Here is an 18,606-nt window from a genome sequence, read left to right as displayed (position 1 = left end):
CACACACACACACACACACACACACAGAGACGCACACACTATGCATGCAACACCATGATGCATATGTGGAGACCAGAGAACAACTTTTTGAGAGTCAGTTCTCTCTAGTTTGAGGCAGGGTCTCTGAGTGTTGCTGCTGAGCTGCATACTTCAGGCTGGCCGGCCTCCAGCTTCCTGGTGAATCTCCTGTCTCTGCTTCCCATCTCTCTGTAGAAGGGCTGGTATTGCACATCCCCCTTTTTGACTTGGATTCCAGGTTACTGGACTAGTTCAGCAAGTCCTCTGACCAACTGAGTCATCTCCTTGGCCTCCCATTGATATTTTTTTTGTTTATTCTTTTCTTTTTTACACTTATTAATTTGGCAGGGGGTGGGGCCCCGCACATGCCATGGTGCACATGTGGAAATCAGAAGATAACATGTAGAAGTTGGTTTTCTTCCCACCATGTGAGTTCTGAGAATGCAACTCTGATTATCCATTGTGGTGGCAAGTGTCCATACTCACTGAGCCACCTTGCCTCATAGATTCTTATATGTTCATCACTGTTTGCCTGCTGCTGACAACAGTGTGCATAGAAATAGCTCAGAAAACATGCTCATCAAACAGTTGTCAGTGAAAAAAAAAAAAGAAAAATGGAGCAGAAAAGGCGTAGACCGCTGGTACATCTACCTCCCTAAAACAAACACCTGAAGGATGAGTACAGAACTAGAGTCCAGAGGGGACTCATTGTAGGGTCAGGGACAAGTCAAGGTACTGAGTCCCCTAAATGCTTCTCTTGGAATCGCTGGTTCTGTCCTCTAATCAAGAGTTAGAGGTTGGGCTGGAGAGTTGGCTCAGAGGTTAAAAGCACAGACTGCTCTTCCAGAGGTCATGAATTCAATTCCCAGCAACCACACGGTGGCTCACAACCATCTATAATGAGATCTGGTGCCCTCTTCTGGCCTGCAGATGTACAAGCAGGCAGAACTCTGTATATATAATAAATAAATCTTTAAAAAAAAAAAAAAAGAGTTAGAGGTTAAACTCTGCTGCCCCAAGATGAGGAAGAAAGAAAATTTTCAGGGTCTTGGAAATTGGTACCAGGAGAGTGGGGTATTGCCATGAAAGACCTGACCATGTTGTTTTGGGGAGGATTGTGAAGAATTTTGGAACTTTGGACTAGAAAAGCCATTGAGGGTTGTCGTGTCTGTTGGAGCTTAGAAGGTAAGACTGTTGAGAGCAGAGCAGATGATGGAGGCCTGGTTTGTGAGGTTTCTGAGGGAAGCAAAGACTCTATGGGGCCATTTGCGTGAAGAATCTATGGTTCTGGTCAGCTGGGGCTGAAGAATCGGCTGTGGTGAACAAGAGGCCAGCATCATTGGGGTGAGGGCTTTCTGGGAAGTGTTATATCAGGATCAGCACACAGAAGCTGTGTTCCAGATGTGGCCAAGGTTGTGCTTCCTGCTGGCACCCAAACTCGGTAGTATAAGAGTCTCCTGGGCAGTACTGGATTTGAAGGCATGGAGGAGTCATGGAGAGCAGCTGAGGCTTGGCACTGTGAGGCCAGAGAGGCCACTGGTGAAGGCGCAGCCTCAGGGGCAGTGGAAACCCAGGACTGAAAGGTTCATGTAGGGAAGATGAGGCTTGGCACCATGAAGGGAGACGAAGAGAGGTTATTGGTCAAAGTGCAGCCCAGTTGCAGCTGACAACCCCAGCATTTTGGAGATGCCAGTACCATGCGATGACCACCAAGAACAGCAACAGCTGTGGCAGGGAGAGCCTTGGAGCCTAGAGGACAAGCTGTGTGTGCTGCAGAAGGGAGGGATGTAGAGGTGACCCAAGCCCCTTGGAGGAGCCCAGAAGATCATGAGTGAATGACATTGGACATTGAATTATTTACACTGTTGGAGTGTGGTTTTGCTTTGTTCAGATTCTGACTGTGCCCTGGTCCTACCCTCTTGAAGTAAGAAAGTATTTAGCTTAATTTTTTTTTTTTATTTTATAGGAGCCCACAGTTGAGAAACTTTTAATTTTTAAAAGAGATTTAGATTGTAAAAGAAACTTTGGATTTTTACAGGGATTGGACTTTTAAAGTGTTTGAATTAGTAAAGACTGTAGGCCTTTTAAGTTTGTGATATTTACTAATGTGAGGTCTTGGGGGGGAACCAAGAACAGGAAAGGTTAGGTCTTAAAAAGTATTGCACGTCAAGTTGACAAGGAACAATTGTGCTAGTTAATTTGATGTCAACTTGACACAGGTTAGTCATCTGAGAGCAGGGAACCCTAGGTGGAAAAAAAATGCTTCTGTAAGAGTAGGGCTGTTGGCAAGGCTGTAGAGCATTTTCTTAATTATGACTGATGGGGGAGAGCCCAGCCCACTGTGGGTGAGACAATCCCTGGGCTGGTGGTCCCGGGTTCTTTTTAGAAGAAAGCAGATTGAGCAAGCCATGAGGAAGAAACCAGTAAGCAGCACCCATCCATGACCTCTGCATCAGTTCCTGCCTCCAGGTTCCTGCCCTGTTTGAGTTCCTGTCCCGACTTCCTTCAATGATGAACAGTGATATGTAAGTGTAAGTCAAATAAACCCTTTCCTCCCCAAGTTGCTTTGGTCATGGTGTTTGGTCATAGCAATAGTAACCCAAACTAAGACAGGTCCTAATCAAAGTTAGAGAAAGAATGCCTTGCATTCTGGTGGGCAACTCATGGGACAATAAAATAATTGTGAAATGAGACAGCTGTTGCATTGGGATTAATTTGGCTGCAGAGGCTTGTAGCTAATTAGAAATGTGTCAAGTGTTCTTTAGTAACAGCAAAGAATGCATTTTTAAAAGAAATGCACTAATAAAGCCCATAGTCAGTAGAGCTGGTCCTAGAGACAAAGTCCTTTTCAAAGCCCCCAACATCCCCAACTCTTTGCCTCTTTCCCACAGCCTGTAGAGGACTAAGTGGCCAAGATTCTCACAGGAGACCACGTGACCCATCAGGATGCCCAGCCAGGAGCTTTCTGTAACGTATTGTGAGTTTCTAGTACAGTGCTGACCCTCCCAACATATGTACTAAATATCTAGGTTTGGTAATTGAGTGAATAAAAGAATAGGGGCAGTCTGGCTAGTCACATGCCACCAGTTTCTGTCTCATAACAATGTCAAGTAGCCTTTTGAGATAGTGTATCTAGTGTCTACTTGCCTGTTGGGGTGGTATTTCTAGACTCTTCCTTTTTTCTTGAGTACTACCATGCCAGTCCTATCTAGGTACTAGAGAATACAAGAGTGAATAAAATTTGGTTCTCCCCTCTTAGAGATCTTGGAATTAATAGCAGGAAGAGGCACATGATCATAAGATGATATGGATCAATAAAAGCACAGAGAAGCACTGTCACCATCCTGAAGTCATTTGGAGCTGAGCCTTGGATGACAGACTCGCTGTGTCTGGGAACACATGAAATGGTATACACGAGTACACCTTACGATGGGTAAGGACAGTGGTGGTGATGCGGTGGGCGAGGGACAATCCTCTGTGCCCTGATAAGAAATCTCTACTTGTTCAGGAAAGACAAACAAACACACCAGTGTGGCATTATCAGCTATGAGGGGTAGGGAGTACAGACTACTGATGGAGAATCACAGAAACACTGTAGCCTTCCCAGCAATGTATCCAGCCTGGATTAGGACAGCTACTGTGTCTAGAGCAGGAGAGAAAGAGGAGAGATGCAAAAGATGTACCAATGAGGCCTGGGTAAGAGAGAGGATTTCAGAATAACATAAATTTCCTCCCTAGTAGAGAAGCCCTCTGGCTTAAGGGGATCGTGAACTGAAATGAGTCCAGGAGGGGAGATCTGAGAAGTATGTTCAATTGAACCTGAGCTCTCTGGGACTATCTAACCTCTGGAAGAATGCATGAATCAGTCGGATAGAGATGAAATATCAGAAGCACAAGAGGCAAATTCAGCACACAGTGGCTATCATGTCCTCAGTGCCCAGGCATTCGCAGAGGCCACACACATCACAAAGTCAGCACTGGGTGCCTACCATGTACCTAGGCATGAGGAGAAGCCATGCACATCACAAATGATGACTTGTGGATCCCCGAGTGAGGATGAAGGACTGTCATTTTTTTTCCCCCAAGTCTGCTAAATGTCCTGATTCATGGCTCTGGATGCAGGTTCTTAGCAATGCTTATTTCTTTATTAGGGTTCTTATCAGGTGGAACACAGGAATGGGCCGTTAGCCTTAGGCCTTACAAACTTTGGCTCAGGGTCAAAGGGATCAGGCCCAAGACCAAAGCGAATGCAAGGTGAAGAGGCCCACACCCCTGGCCTGCATTCATTTAGTCCAATGGCACCTATAATCAATGTCTCACTTGTCTTTGCAAAGCTTCAAAGTGGAAAATTAAGGGGATACTCTGGGGCTGGTATATACTTTGGAGCTCTCATCCAGCCAAGATTGCCAAGGTATTCTCAAGTGTAATTTCTATTCCCTTACAAGAAGATGATGTTAATGCGGGAAGCATATAACACCGACCCACACTGCCTGGAAGTTCACCATTCAGAGAAACTGAGGGTTTTACAAGCGAGTGTTTACAGTTGTACATGTCCTCTCACTGAAGCAACCTCCAAAGCCGTCAAAAGGCTCATCAATCTGGTTTGGACGCTGAAATTGCTCACAGCGTCTGGAGCTGATGCCAGAGCAAAAAGACTTTTAAAAAGCATCATGCCATTTTATCAGCATATAAATAGTTATAAATCGTGGGGCATTGCCTCAGGGTAGGTGGTGATAAACAGCTAGCTGGGCTGCTGGCTGTCGGGGCTGAGGGCACGGAGCTCAGAAGCAGCAGCAGCAGCAGCAGCAGGTCATGTCTTCCCAGCTCCCTTGGCTTCACTGCCCTGTATCCATTCTCAGGCTGTCCTCTTAGTCCAGATTGACACTTCTCCCTCATCCCCACAAGAAAATGGCTGCCTCTGCTTCCCACACCCACAGGCTGTAGTCCTTAGTTGAGGTGGAGGTGCTGTGCCTCTGTTTGGCCCCAGATCTCAGCCTGCAGTCTAGCAGGAGAGGCAGACACCAGCCTGTGGTTGTAGCTGTTGTCTCTGCCCCCCAAGTGCCTGCGTATATGTATATGTGTGCAGGAATATATGTTTACTAAAAGTGGAACTCGTCCTTTTCCTTAAATTACTGATTTCTTTCCTGTAATTACTAGTTATTAGTGACACACGATTGTCCACTAGAGGAAAAATAAAATCTGTGTCTAATTGTCTTTCCTTCCATCTCTGAATCATTTATCTTTACAAAGACCACTACCTAAAAATGGAGGGAGCTGCGGCAACTGGGAAGTGGGGTACCTGCCATCACCAACCTGAAGGTCCCGGAGAAGTGACACATTTGGGCCTCTTGCATTTAAAATGGGACTTTGTTGGTGGGTGTTAATGCACACTGGTAGTCTCAAGCAGCACTTGAGAGGCCGAGACGGGAGGACAGCTGTGACTCTAAAACTAGTCTCCCCCCACTCCCCCAAAAATGGCAGGCTTGGAAAGATGGCTCACCAGTTAGGAGTAGTATAGCTCTTGCAAATGACCCAGGTTAAAATCCCAGCACCCACAACCATCTGTGGGGTGCATTCACACATAAAATACATCTTTAAAAGAAGAGCAGTACTTTGTCTCAAGTGCACTTAGAATGGCCTTTCTAGGACTGGCATTTTAAGATCTCATTTGCCTAGTATTTAAACTATTTTCTGTCCTGGAAAGCATTACTAGCACTAAACTAGAATGTAATTTTCTGTATCCTTTGATTTCCTCCAACATCTTACACACACACACATGTACACCTGAATGATATTTAATATCATACTTGATCAAGAATCTGGAACCTGAGGCAGAAAGATGGCTCAGTGGTTAAAGTGCTTGCCATGTGATCAAGAGGACTGGATTTCAGAGCTCCAGATTCCACATAAATGCCGGGGGTGGGGCGCATGACAGCTTGCCTGTAATTCTAGTCTTAGAAGAAGGAGATGGAATCCCTGGAACAAGCCCTGGAGGTCTGGGTTTGAGAGACTCTGCCTCAAAGAACAAGGTGGAGCAATTGAGGAAGATTGCCAGTATCAACCTTGGCCCTCCACATGCATGTGCAGATATCCATGTGAACCTGTACATATGTGCCCATATATGTGAACCTGTATATTTGCCCCCATGCAAAGACTCATGAGAAAAAGAAGAAAAAAAGAACTTAAAATCTTTCAGATTATATCAGACCTAGAAAGATGATACTGAAAAAAAAATTCAAGAAACTGGGATGCTCAGGGATAGTTCTGAGGAGGGCACCTGGGAACAGGAATGGAAGCAAGTCTTTCACTGCGTATCCTTTTGTGTCTTGTGCCTCCCCAACCCTTTCAGTTCCTGGAGAACAGGAGCCCAGTAATGGGATGACTGGACCCCTGCTGGACCATCCCCACTCTCCAGCCTGGAGTTGGCATGCAGATGGGTGGATTTGATGGACGTACACTGCTACTGGCTACTTGGCTGCAGGCACTCTACTGGGCTATCATGCTGCACAGAGACTCTACTGAGGTGCTCCAGCAAGGGGCTGCTTCTCCACAGCTCCTGGACAAGCAGCTGGACAAGCAGAGTCAGCAAAGGGGAAGTATACCCAACCTTAAATTCTCCCCCCGTAAATCCACTATTTCCTCTCAAAGGCAGAGTGCCCGTTTTTGCTTTGTTTTCTGATGATGTGACTTGAAGATATAACTATAAAAGAAAAAGAGATACTGGAGCTAGAGACGAATGGGGAGAAAGAGATGGGTCCTATTTTCCCTGGCCTCATGCTGTAGTCCGTGTCTCCACTGGCAGAGCTAGGTCTCTGCATCTCAGGCCAACTTCTGTGCCCGTTCCCCCTCCCCTTGCCTGTGCTAGCTCCCCATCAGTGTTCCTAATTATCTTGAGCCCTTACCCAGCCTCCTCCTTCTGTCTCCTTTCCTGACTGTAGCCTTGGATGGCACTGGCCATCACTTTTCTGTCCTTGTCTTCTTTTGTCCTACTCTGATTTCTTTGATGCCACCTACTGCACTGGCACATGGCCAAGAAACAGCTACCATCACCGAGGTCCATTTCCCAGTCTGGAGCTGTCACTGGTCCACAGCTGAGACTGTTCAAGGTAATTCCACTTTATATCTCCACAGACAGTCACCTGTGCTGTAAGTTAAAGATGTCCATTTCCCTCTATGAATTAGTTCTTACTAGGAATCTAGAGATCAAAGTTTAAACATCCCAAGTTATATCTATGTCTTGTAAATGGCCTTCTAAACATGCTAGCATCCATAATCTGGAGTGTCCTGGTAGTGATGTGCCCACTGGTCCCAGACAGCCTGTCACTAGAGTGAGTGGACTGTCTCACCAACAGCACACAAGTCTGGGAGGGCCTAGGCTGTTCCCCAGGAGGCTGTGGGAAGTGAGGGCAGGAGGACAAAAGCTATGATAATCAGACAAGCAGCAGCAGACGGGGATGAGTATGTGCCAGCGCAGATGCAGACCACACGAGATGGAAAGATAGAGAACACAGGAAAAACAGCTTCAGGGACAGACAAAGCAGAGAGCAAAACTCAATAAAAGTATAACAAACACTAAAGCCAGACAAGCCTGGGGAGAGACCATCCAGAGAGGCTGTTAACATCAGTGGAGTCAGGTCAGTGCGGAGGGCAGGAGGCTTTGGAGTGGCGCTGGAGACAGGAGCATTGGAGCAACATAAATCTCTTAGGAAAAATCACTCACCTTCCAAGCTGTTGTGCTTATTGGCTACAGCAAGTGGAATCTATTTAAAACAGACCAGGCACTTTGCCTCATTCCGGTTCCCTGCCCAGAAAAGGCTGGAGCCAAAGGCTGAGGGAACCAGTCCAGCAGCCATCACAGGCTGAGTGGGAAGAGCCCACCCTATCTCCAATGACCCCTCCTTTCATCTCACTGCCACCCCTAAGCCACCAGGCCACTCAATTGTTAGCATATTAAACACAGCCTCCAAGCCTCCAGAAGGCAGCTGCTGCTCAAACGTGAGGGCTGTTGTAAGGGCACACTCAGAAGAGCTGTCTGACAGTGGACATGTTTTAGAGGACTGGGGGATTGGGGTGGTCACACAAAGAAGAGGATGTCAGGAAAGTGGGAAGACAGCAGCGGTGCCACTCCCTCCTCTGGACTGTGTGTGAGTCTTTGGAAATGTCAAACTGGAGCTGACCCCTAACCACCTATACCAGAGAAGAAGCGCAAAGCTTAGAAGGCAGAAATGGCCACAGAAAGCCATACCTGCTTCCTTTGCTCCTGAGGGAGGTGGGCTAAGAGACCCCCCCTTCCTGGGCTCTATGACCATGAGTGGTAGGAATATTGCTCAATAAGGCTGTGTGAAATTTATGTGTGTAAACCTTACTGTACAAATCAACTTCTTTGAAATTCAGAGAAACTGGCTTTTCAAAATAAATGTGAGGTCAACCCTGTGTTCAAAGGGAAGGGTGGCTTGGGAAAGAGAAGTTATCCCAGCCTGTGTTTTTAATTTTTTCTTTTTCCTTTTTATGATTTTTGAGACAGGGTTTCTCTGTGTGACCCTGGCTATTCTGGAACTCTGTAGAACAGGCTGGCTTGAAAATTAGAGGTCCACCTACTTCTGCCTTCCAGGTGCTGGGATTAAAGGCATGCACTACCACCATTTCACGTGTTTGTAAATTTTGAATCAGAATGTCTAATTTTGAAGGCAAGGAGAGAATCCTGTGTAGATTCACCTGTACCTTGCTTTTAGGCTGTGGGGGCAAGCATCACTTAGCAGGAATGCAAGCGGAAGTGCTGCAGGAGCTACTACTCAAGAATTTGGAAATTTTAGTGGAAAATTTTAAACATATACAGAATAAGGAGGAGCTGGAGAGATGTTTCAGTGGTTAGGAGCATTGACTGTTCTTCCAGAGGACCTGGGTTTCATTTCCAGCACTCAATGGTGGCTTACAACCCTTTGTAACTCCAGTTCCAAGGGTCCTGAAGCCCTCTTCTCTCCTCTGCAGGTACCAGGCATACAAATGGCACACAAACATACGTGTAGGAAAACACTCATACACATTATTAAAAAAAATCTATTCTATGTGCACATAGCACCTATTTGTAGTTAACTAACTTAATAAAACCAAACTTCATGAAATGTTCTGCAATCCCTAAGTGTGGAGAAATGCTTAGATTTCAACTACCAAATCTTTAGCAATTCTTAGATTTACAGTTTTAGTTTGCTCAGCTTGGTAAATAATCTTCTAGTCCCTAGAAATTTGTAACATAAAGATGGTTAAAACTACAGCCTTCCTGTCCCCTTTTAAAAATCATACTAGGGATTGAACCCAGGGCCTCCAGCATGCTACGCAAATTCTCTGTCCCTGAGCTATGTTGCCAGTCTATATTAATTTTTTTTAGATTCTTTTAGGAAAGGGTCTTGGTATATAGCTCTGGCTGGCTTAAGACTTGCTTAGTAGACAAGGGGATGTCCCTGATTTGCATGGATCCTCCTGCCTCAGCACCCCAAATGCTAGGATTATAGACAAACTCCCAGGCCAGGTTTAAATTCTAGCCCATGACAGTTATATGGGCATACACACCTGTCAAAATTCATCAAGCTATATCCTTCAAATGTATGTATTCTTCAAATGTATATAGGGCAAGTACACTGCACTTCAATAGAGTATTAACAATAAACCCCAGTTCTGTGTACAAACGAGCCAAAACATCACCAGTTTGAGATATGCTGGGCAGTTCAGAGAAAGCTGCTGTTTTGAGAGAACAATGCTCTTTGGGCTTTTGCGAAACGTGTTCTTTGGAACCTGCCACCACAGCATGTGCTTTTGGTTAAGCATTCCACAGCTGAAACGCAATTCTATGCTTAAATGCCGAGAGGATGAGGCAAAATCTTGGCTAAGGTCAAGCTCTACGAATGGCTGGGGGGCGAGGCAGCTAAATGTTCTGCACTTGTGTAACATTTTAAAAAGAAAGGCTAACCCCAAGTCATCATCTGCTCGTTTTCTGAGCCAACTTTGGTCCTGCTCATTTTATCCAGAGCTTAGAGGAAGCCATACGCGCTATGGTGTGGGCTTCAGACCTCCAGGGCCAAACACAGAGCCAGACCAAGGCTTTCAGTGGAATAGAGCAGAAGATGCCAGAATTTTAGATGTGGTAAGAGACCCTCTACAAGAGAGAGCAGAACTATGTACTTGATGCTTTTTGGTAGAAACTTGAGGCTTCTATCTTTTTCGAGATGACTGTGAAAAAGTTTCAAGTTGAGCATATTGGTACAAATCTGTGTTTTGCAAAGAAAAGCCAGCATATTCTTTGAGACTGGAATGAAGCTCAGGGACAGACTAGGAAATACATCTTCTACAAAGTCAGAAGGAATGACATTCACAGAGGAGTTTTTACGTGGCTAATAATGCAGACATTACCTTTATCCATGTCTGTCCAGCTGGTGCCCAAGGAAGGGCAAAAGCGAGCAGGATGAAGTCACTGGCAGAGCCAGAGACTCTTCGCAGGCTCCCTGTGAGCTATTCACATCTAGGGCTCATGGATGCCTCATGGGTTCTCAACAGTCATACAACATTAAAAAAAAAATCACAGAGACTATTTTTACTTACTTGGTTTAATGTCCTCCTTTTAAAGTACTCAATTTGGTGGGTGGTGGCGTATACCTTTAATCCCAGCATTTGGGAGGCAGAGGTAGGTGGAGCTCTGTGAGTTTGAGGCCAACCTGGTCTACAGACCTAGTCCCAAGACAGCCAGGGGCTATACAAAGAAAACCTCTCTCAAAACAAACAAACAAACAAACAAACAAAACAAACAAATTAACTGTCTTAGGTAGGGTTTAACTGTGGTGAACAGACACCATGACCAAGGCAACTCTTATAAGGACAACATTTAATTGGGGCTGGCTTACAGGTTCAGAGGTTCAGTTCATTATCATCAAGGTAGGAACATGGCAGTGTCCAGGAAGGCCTGGTACAGGAGGAGCTGAGAGTTCTACCTCTTTATCTGAAGGCTACTAGGAGAAGACTGGCTTTCACATGGTTAGGAGGAGGGTCTCACTGCCCATGCCCACAGTGACACACTTCCTCCAGGGCCACGCCTACTCCAACAAGGCCGTATCTCCTAATAGTGCCACAATCTGGGCCAAGCATATTCAAATCACATATAAATAAATAAATAAATAAATAAATAAATAAATAAATAAATAAATGTGCCCAATGCCTTTAATCATAACACTTAGGGGATAGAAGCAGCCAGACCTGTGAGTCTGGCTAGTCTACATAGAGTTCTGGGCCAGCCAATGCTACATACTGAAACCTTGCCTTAAATAAAATGGTGGATTACTACAGAATGCTCTGACCAAGGGGCCTCTCCCTTGGCATACTAGTCTATATCTTATTAGTACAAAAAGAATAAGGTCATCAGCCCACTCCTCTCTGAATCTCCAATATATGATAAACTGAGTACAGAAAAAAGCAAACTTCAAAGTTAAGGCTGTAAGTGAGCCCTTTCATGCCCACCGGGACCTTTAAAACCACAGATGGTAAATCCCCAACTCTCTCAGCTCCTTTGTCTGACTGTTAAGTTCAAATCTCTTATTGTTGTGTTCCAGAGAAACACACTGGATTTCCTGGAACATAGATGATAGGAATAGAACCCAAGTCCTCTGAAACCCAGGCAGTGCTCTTAACTGCTGACCCCTTCTTTTGTTTTTTTCTAGACCCCTTCTTTTGTTTTTCCAAGACAGGGTGTCATTCTGGAGCCCAAGATGACCTCAAATTTGTAGTGATTCTCCTGTCTCAGCCTCCCAAGTTCCAAAATACAGGCATGAACTACCTACTACTTCTGAATTATCTTGGTTTTTAACTACTGGTATTTTCAATAGTGAGGTTCTGTGCTGGGGAATGAACCTGGGCCTTACTGTATGCTAGCAAGCACTCTTCTACTGAGCTGTATCTCTAGCTCTGGTTTCCGATTCTTATCTAGTACTTAATAACCTGGTGACCCAAGGAGTCAGAATCCCAACTGTGCTCCAACATATTACAGCCTGACAAGGGAGAATTTGGGAAGTAAAATATAAGAAAATCACTCCAATTCAAAGTTATCCTGAGTCACTCATTGTGCTTGTAATAATGCTGACTATAAACTCAGCAGATTTTCTTTAAAAGGGAGATAGGATTTATTTGGCTTATAATTCCAGGACATAGTCCATTATTGTAGGGATGTTAAATCAGGAACTGGAAGCAACTACTTGTATCTAAAGTCTAAGCAGAGAGAATATGTGCAAGATGCTACTTTGTGCTTGTCTTACTTTTCTTCATTTTTAAGTAGTCCAGGATTGCAAAACCAGGGAATGGTGCTGCCCATAGTGGACTTTGTTCTTCCAACATTGATTGTTATAACCAAAATTATTCCCACAACCCTGACCACAGGCCAATCTGATTTACACAAACTCTCACTGAGATGCTTCCCAGGCTATGTCTAATTGACAGTGACAACTGTCACACTCACCATGTCACTTTCTCTTTGAATTCTAATTGGTGTCAAATTGATGTTACACCTGCCCCTGGCCCCTTCCCATCTGTCTCTGGTTTCTAGCCACCATGAGGAAACTAGATCTTACATAACCCTCTCTGCTGTGATGTTCTGCCTCACTATAGGCCCAAAGCAAGGGTGATGTTGAGAGAAAGGCAGCAAGCTACCTTTTCAGCAAGGGAGAGAGATTTCAGGATTAGTAACAAGGAAATGAAATGTTTTAGGTTCAGTTTGGAGGATAAGACTAACTGCTATTACCTATCAAAATAGAACGTGTCCTTGAAGGCGACATATACATTAGGCAAAGCTACAACCCAAGCGGCAAAAACTGGGTTATATAAGCATGCCTTAGTCCTGTATAAAGGAAGTCAGCTCTTAATTATCTCCAAAACAATGATCCACTTGGTCCAACTGCCCACAGCATTAGGGGCTACCAATCACAGACGGCCACAAAGGAACAAGGAAATGCCTTTCCCCCCATGCCAGATGCCATGTCTGCCTCAGTGGAGGCACTACTGCACCTCCTTGCAGGAGGCAGGAAAGGGCGCCGACTCTGTGGGTCATGGGTTGTTCACCATCACCATCACTGTGCTCCAGGACTGGGATGGGAACAAAGTCCAACATAGGAGAACCTGGCACAAGTCAAAAGAGTAAGCTAGATCCAAAATAGCGTACATGTTTTTATATTATTCATGTTGTGCTGTCTTAGCAAGAATCACCCCTTTCTATCCTCTTTTTGCTCATTTCTCTTAAGAAAAATGGATTGTTTTTTTTAAGATCTAAAAATTATCACTGTACATTTTTTGAAGAAAAAAAAAACCAGGAGGGGGATTCATTTCAAATATATAATAATTAGTAAACTGATAAACCTTTGGGGAAAAATACTCCCCCAGCTCCACTTGCTCACTCCCATTCTTGGGGGAGCTTCCTTTAATAAAGCATGTGGAGGCCCAGTGGGTAAAGGGAGCTCAGCACATGCCAGCTGGATCCCAGGAGTTCTCATGGCAGAAGGAGAGGACCTAGCCTGAGCTTGTCCTTTGTCCTCAATACATCCACCCTGTCACACATGAACCCATACACATACAAACAGCCCATACACAAAAATGTAAAATACCTTTTTCATGATACCTAACAAATGAGACCTAGTGAAGAAAAAAACTAAAGGATAAACAAATGAATAAAAAAACATGGAAGCAAGGTAAGTCAGAATTCAGTGATTAAAGAGGCCAAATAAGAAGCTAAACTGAAGTAGCCTCCGCCTGCTGGGTTCCTAAGAGCTGAGAACAGGGGATTAAGTCGGCTTTATTTCAACAAAATGCATTCTGTCATCTATCTGTCCGTGACATGGGTAAGAATAAGTAACTTGTGGCTGTACTCTGAAATGGCAGCAAATCCCTGGATGTGTAATTCATTCACTTTACAATGGCAGGTTATTAAACACAGATCTATTTTCAAAACAGAATCTGTCTATAATCTTATTTTAAAATAAAAAAGTTTTTAATTGAAAAAATTTTTCATTTAAAAATTTTTAAATAAACTACTTCAAAAAAAATCACTGACTGCAGAGGCAGAGAAGGGAAGATTGTAATGAAGAATGGCAGACAAGGGGAAGAAAGAAGGGGCCCAAAGCCACTAACACGAGAGCCAGGGCATGCAGGGTCCATTCCAATTCACAGAATAGCTGAATCTATGTCCAGGACACTTGGAGCTAAAGGGTTAAAAAGATGAATTCCCTAATGTGCACACTACTCCTAAGCTGACATTAGTGCCCATGGCAACAGTGACACCCTCCCAAATCCAGTTTCTATGGTTCTATTCTAAAGAAATTACCACGTATAGAGTCAGAAATACCCAAGAAAGTTTATCTCCATAACTGGCAATGAAGGATTTGAAACAACCATGCTTCTGAACAGAGTATGGGGCTACATAAACAAAGGAGAGATACCGGAAACATATTAACATTAATCTTCATGGGTTTTCTGTTGTTTTGTTTTGTTCTGAGTCAAGGGTACATGTAGCTCAAATAGTCTTAAACTCACTATGTAGCTGAAGATAACCCTAAACTTCTGATCTTCCTGCCTCCACTTCCCAAGGGCTAGGATTATAGCCATGAGCTAGTACACTTTAGAACTTTATTTTCAAAGACTTGAAGATAAATTACTTGTGATGTCTTATTAGTGAATGGGAAAAAATCAGGATGCATACAAACATCAGACACACACACATGCATGCACACACATATATGACAATTTAAATTTTATATTTAAATATTATACATATATATATTTAAAATACTGATTTCTTTTTTGAGACAGGGTCTCTTTATATACCTCTGGCTATCCTGAAACTCATTGTGTAAGCCAGGCTGGCCTTGAACTCAGAGATCTACCTGCCTCTACTTCTCAGTACTGGGATGCTGAGATGCTGGGATGGGGGATCAAAGGTGTATGTGAGCCACCACACCTGGCTGAATGACGATTCTTAAGCATATCACCAAAGCCTAGATCTGCTCCAAACAGAAGGAAGATGAACCACGGATATTTTTCCTTTAGGTTCCTCTCTAATGAGCATGACTCATTGTGTAATCCAGGCTAGCCTCAAATCTGACATCCTCCTGCTTTTTCCTCCTGCATACAGAGACTATGGGAAAGTGCTATCCACATTCTGCTTTGTGTATTTTATATCAGAAAAGTAGGTTTACTTTAAAATTTCTCATTGAAGATGGCAACTTTCACTCTTATGGAAAGGCTCAAAATTTCAAGATAGACTGAGACTACAGATTCCAACGTACACGGCAATACTCTTCTGAAAAAGATAAAGGACCAACACTGCAGAGACTGGCTTTCTCCTCTATTTGCTGCTGGCTCTCTTGCACTGGACCTCGTGGAGGCTCCGCTGGAGAGCCTACTCTTTGCATAGCAACCAGTATACTTTAATTGACCTTCATAGCATTTCTCACTTCTTCCTATGCAAATCAGGAGGACTAGGAGAACCCATCTCTCTTGTTCCAGAAAAAAAGAAGTTTTCTTATAAAGCTAGTGACTCAAAATTAGCTACAGATATTTTGAAACACAGGTTACAAGTTATATTCAATGACCATGAATACAGTTGCTTATTTCTCAAGAATGGATATAAAAACAAATCTACGAGTGCCATCTTGTGGCAAGCCTGGCAACTACCATGACCAAGAACCAAGCTGGCCTCCATTCCTCTTGGGCCTTTCCATTGAGTTCCCACAGCCAGGAGGTGCAGGCTTTGTGAGAATCTACTACTATGTTAAGCAGAACTCCCCCTAAGGAGCTGGTACTATTTTTTTATCAGGATGTCTAGTCTTGATCCAGAAATGCCTGAGAGGACAGGTTGGAAGGTAGGGCAGAGGGGCGGAGTGTAGCACGCGTACGTGTTTATAGACTGCACACCCAGCCCAAAGGCTTGTGGTGCAGTGTGTGCGGTATATCCATGTATAAGTACCACAGTTCTGCCATGAGGCAGGGATTCTGCAGAATAAACAGCAACTCCCCCCAAAATACTTACAGATTTTATAACATTAGTAAGAAAAGTTTCACATTTACAATCACTGAGCTTTGTGCTTTGAAGTTGTTTTATTTATCAATGTCAGATCAGTTATAACCAACTTGGGTACAATTCCAAAATAGAACTCTTGTTGGATTCTGGCCATAAAATTCTTTTCAAGCTTGTTAGGATCTTATAAAATAAGAAAGTTTTCCTAATAGTTTAGAAAAAATACTAATTGCTAATAAATTGATTTCATACTCAAAGTAGTAGTCTAACATTTTTAAAGGTGAAACATTGCCCTTTTAAACTTCTATTGTATCAGTTTAATTTCAGTGTCTCCAGGGGAGGTGAATTCCTCACACTGAAACCTGGCCAAATGGCTCTGGGAGTGAATTAGGTACTAAGGCGAGGTCAGTATCGCAAATGCAATGAAACATGAACACTGAAGGGAGTGGGTGCTGACTGGGAAATGATGGTCCTCAGAAGCAGGACAAGAGACAAGCGACCAGAGGAGAGGCTGAGCAATGTAGCAAAGGTCTCCTGGGAAAGGGTCAGCGCTTGTCAGTCCAGCCAGCTGAACACTCATTTCCAGAAAAGGACTTCCCCTGTGACAGGGAGGAAGCCCATAGCAAGCTGGACTTTGGTCCTGTATGCGTTGAGTGGGAACATTTTCAAGCATGTAAAATAAATCCAAGTAGTACAGTTGGAATGGACCCCAAACAAATGCATATGGGAGACCAAGAAAGATTAAAATTGTGAGGCTGAACTGAGAATACAAACGTGACTCTTGGGTCACTTCATCAACTCTGGAAAAAGTTCTCCCTGGCCTGGAAAACCCAATGCAGCAAAGAGAACTACAAACAGATCTTCCCAGGGCCTGACAAGTTACTTCAGAAAAAAGTTCTCCCTCTTAGGAAAAGTGGAGAGGGAGAGTGAAAACGAAGGCCAAGCTTCTTTTGCACACAAAAATAGGAGAGAAAGGAGGAAAAAAGAATAGACTCCTCAACTAAAACTCAAAGTCATAAGCTCCCCTTCAAACAACAGCCTTGCTCCATCAGAAATACCTGGGGATCGGTGTGGGTTAGCATTCTGAGCTGAGTTACCAGGGCTTTGACCACTGAGACATTAAACAGTAGGAGGTGATGCTGACCGTGGCTCCTGCTTCCTGCCTGTCCTGACCTGCAGGAAGGATCATGAGAGCTTGATCGGAAGGTCATCCCCATACTTTCGGAGCAGCTTCTGATGGTTGTGGTCCACTGACCACTGCTGGGGCAGGTGCTTAGGCTGCATGGAGTCCAGGAAGTGCTGACGCCAGCGGCTCTCCAGCTGCATGAGGGAGCGCAGCCCACCTTCGGTGTGACGCTGGACCACCTTTAGCCCATGAGGAATATAACTTTCATTGTATATCCTGCCAAACATGAAGTTGTAAAAGGTCAGAGCAAAACAAGCACTAGACAATCTCATAGGCAGATAAAGAGATAGTCCCCAAAGGACACATTATTTTAAATGCTTTCAAAATATCTTTTTTAACCTCTATTTTTTTCTTAATATGTAGGATACAGGCTCAAACTGGAGGCATTTGGGGGTTTTGAGTTATATTTCTGGGAAGGGCACATATACTCATCATATAGGGAAATATTGCCTGGTTGATGATGGGTTAGAAATATTGATCTTGTATTTGTTGGTTTGAGGCTACTCAGAGAACAACTTACTTCTCTGTAAGCTGTTAATTATTCATCTTAAACCATATCAGTATTAAAATGAAGCTGTTAAATCAGCCCACACAGTCTGCGTTCTCAGAACACTGGCAGACCTGGGTGTAAACTTCAAGGTGATCCACTTCTTCAGTGCCGTTTTCCTCACAGAAAGCATGTCAGACTACACTGGCAAGGATTGTGTCGGTCACAGTGAGAGTTCCTGTGGCTGCTCAGCTGTGCAAATAGTGTACAGCAGATGGACGCCCCACCCAGACCCTAGCTAGACAAGAAACCATGAAAACTGCTGATTCTATGTGAACAGAGCCTCCCAGAACCTCCCTCCACCTCCTTCAAGAGAGTAAAACCACTTTTCTCAAAAAAGTATCTTGCTCCCAAGTGTCTCTCCTCATCCAGTATCTGTCTCTCCAGTCCTTCATCCCAAGCCCCCCACCAGCTCAGCAACCTTAGGCTCTCCCCACATTTGCAGGTGTTTCATATTTCTCCCAGTATCTGTATCCCCAATCCTTCATCCCAAGCCCCACCACCAGCTCAGCAACCTTAGGCTCTCCCCACATTTGCAGGTGTTTCATATTTCCCACTGGTGTTTTTGCTTTTGTTTTTGTTTTTGAGACAAGGTCTCTCTAGGTAGCCCTGGCTGTCCAGGAGCACATGAGGTAGGCCAGGCTGGCCTTGAACTCACACAGATCCACCTGCCTCTGCCTCCCAAATGATACCATGCCCAACCGCACTATTTTCAATCTGTCCCCAAACAGCCTGTTTTCAGTCTCAATCTATCCTCTAACTCAGCAACCTACTTATTAGAAATGTCTACGGTTAGCTGGGCACAGTGGTGCACTC

At 44.2% G+C, this 18,606-nt stretch overlaps 1 protein-coding gene across 1 annotated transcript in view; it reads right to left on the bottom strand.

Moving 5' to 3' along the window:
- Nucleotides 1–16,113: 16,113 nt before the first annotated feature.
- The window catches only part of Exd2 (exonuclease 3'-5' domain containing 2), a 32,845-nt gene continuing 30,352 nt past the window's right edge, over nucleotides 16,114–18,606 (bottom strand). Inside the window, exon 9 of the mRNA XM_028789200.1 lies at nucleotides 16,114–17,459. Within this exon, the coding sequence (XP_028645033.1) occupies nucleotides 17,243–17,459 (217 nt within the window). The 3' untranslated portion in view covers nucleotides 16,114–17,242. The remainder of the gene's footprint in view (nucleotides 17,460–18,606) is intronic.

The sequence above is a fragment of the Grammomys surdaster genome, unplaced genomic scaffold (genome assembly GCF_004785775.1).
Source record: "Grammomys surdaster isolate TR1022 unplaced genomic scaffold, NIH_TR_1.0 127, whole genome shotgun sequence".
NCBI lineage: Eukaryota > Metazoa > Chordata > Mammalia > Rodentia > Muridae > Grammomys > Grammomys surdaster.
The sequence above is the reverse complement of the archived record's forward strand: the minus strand, read 5'-3'. Positions and strand labels throughout refer to the sequence as shown.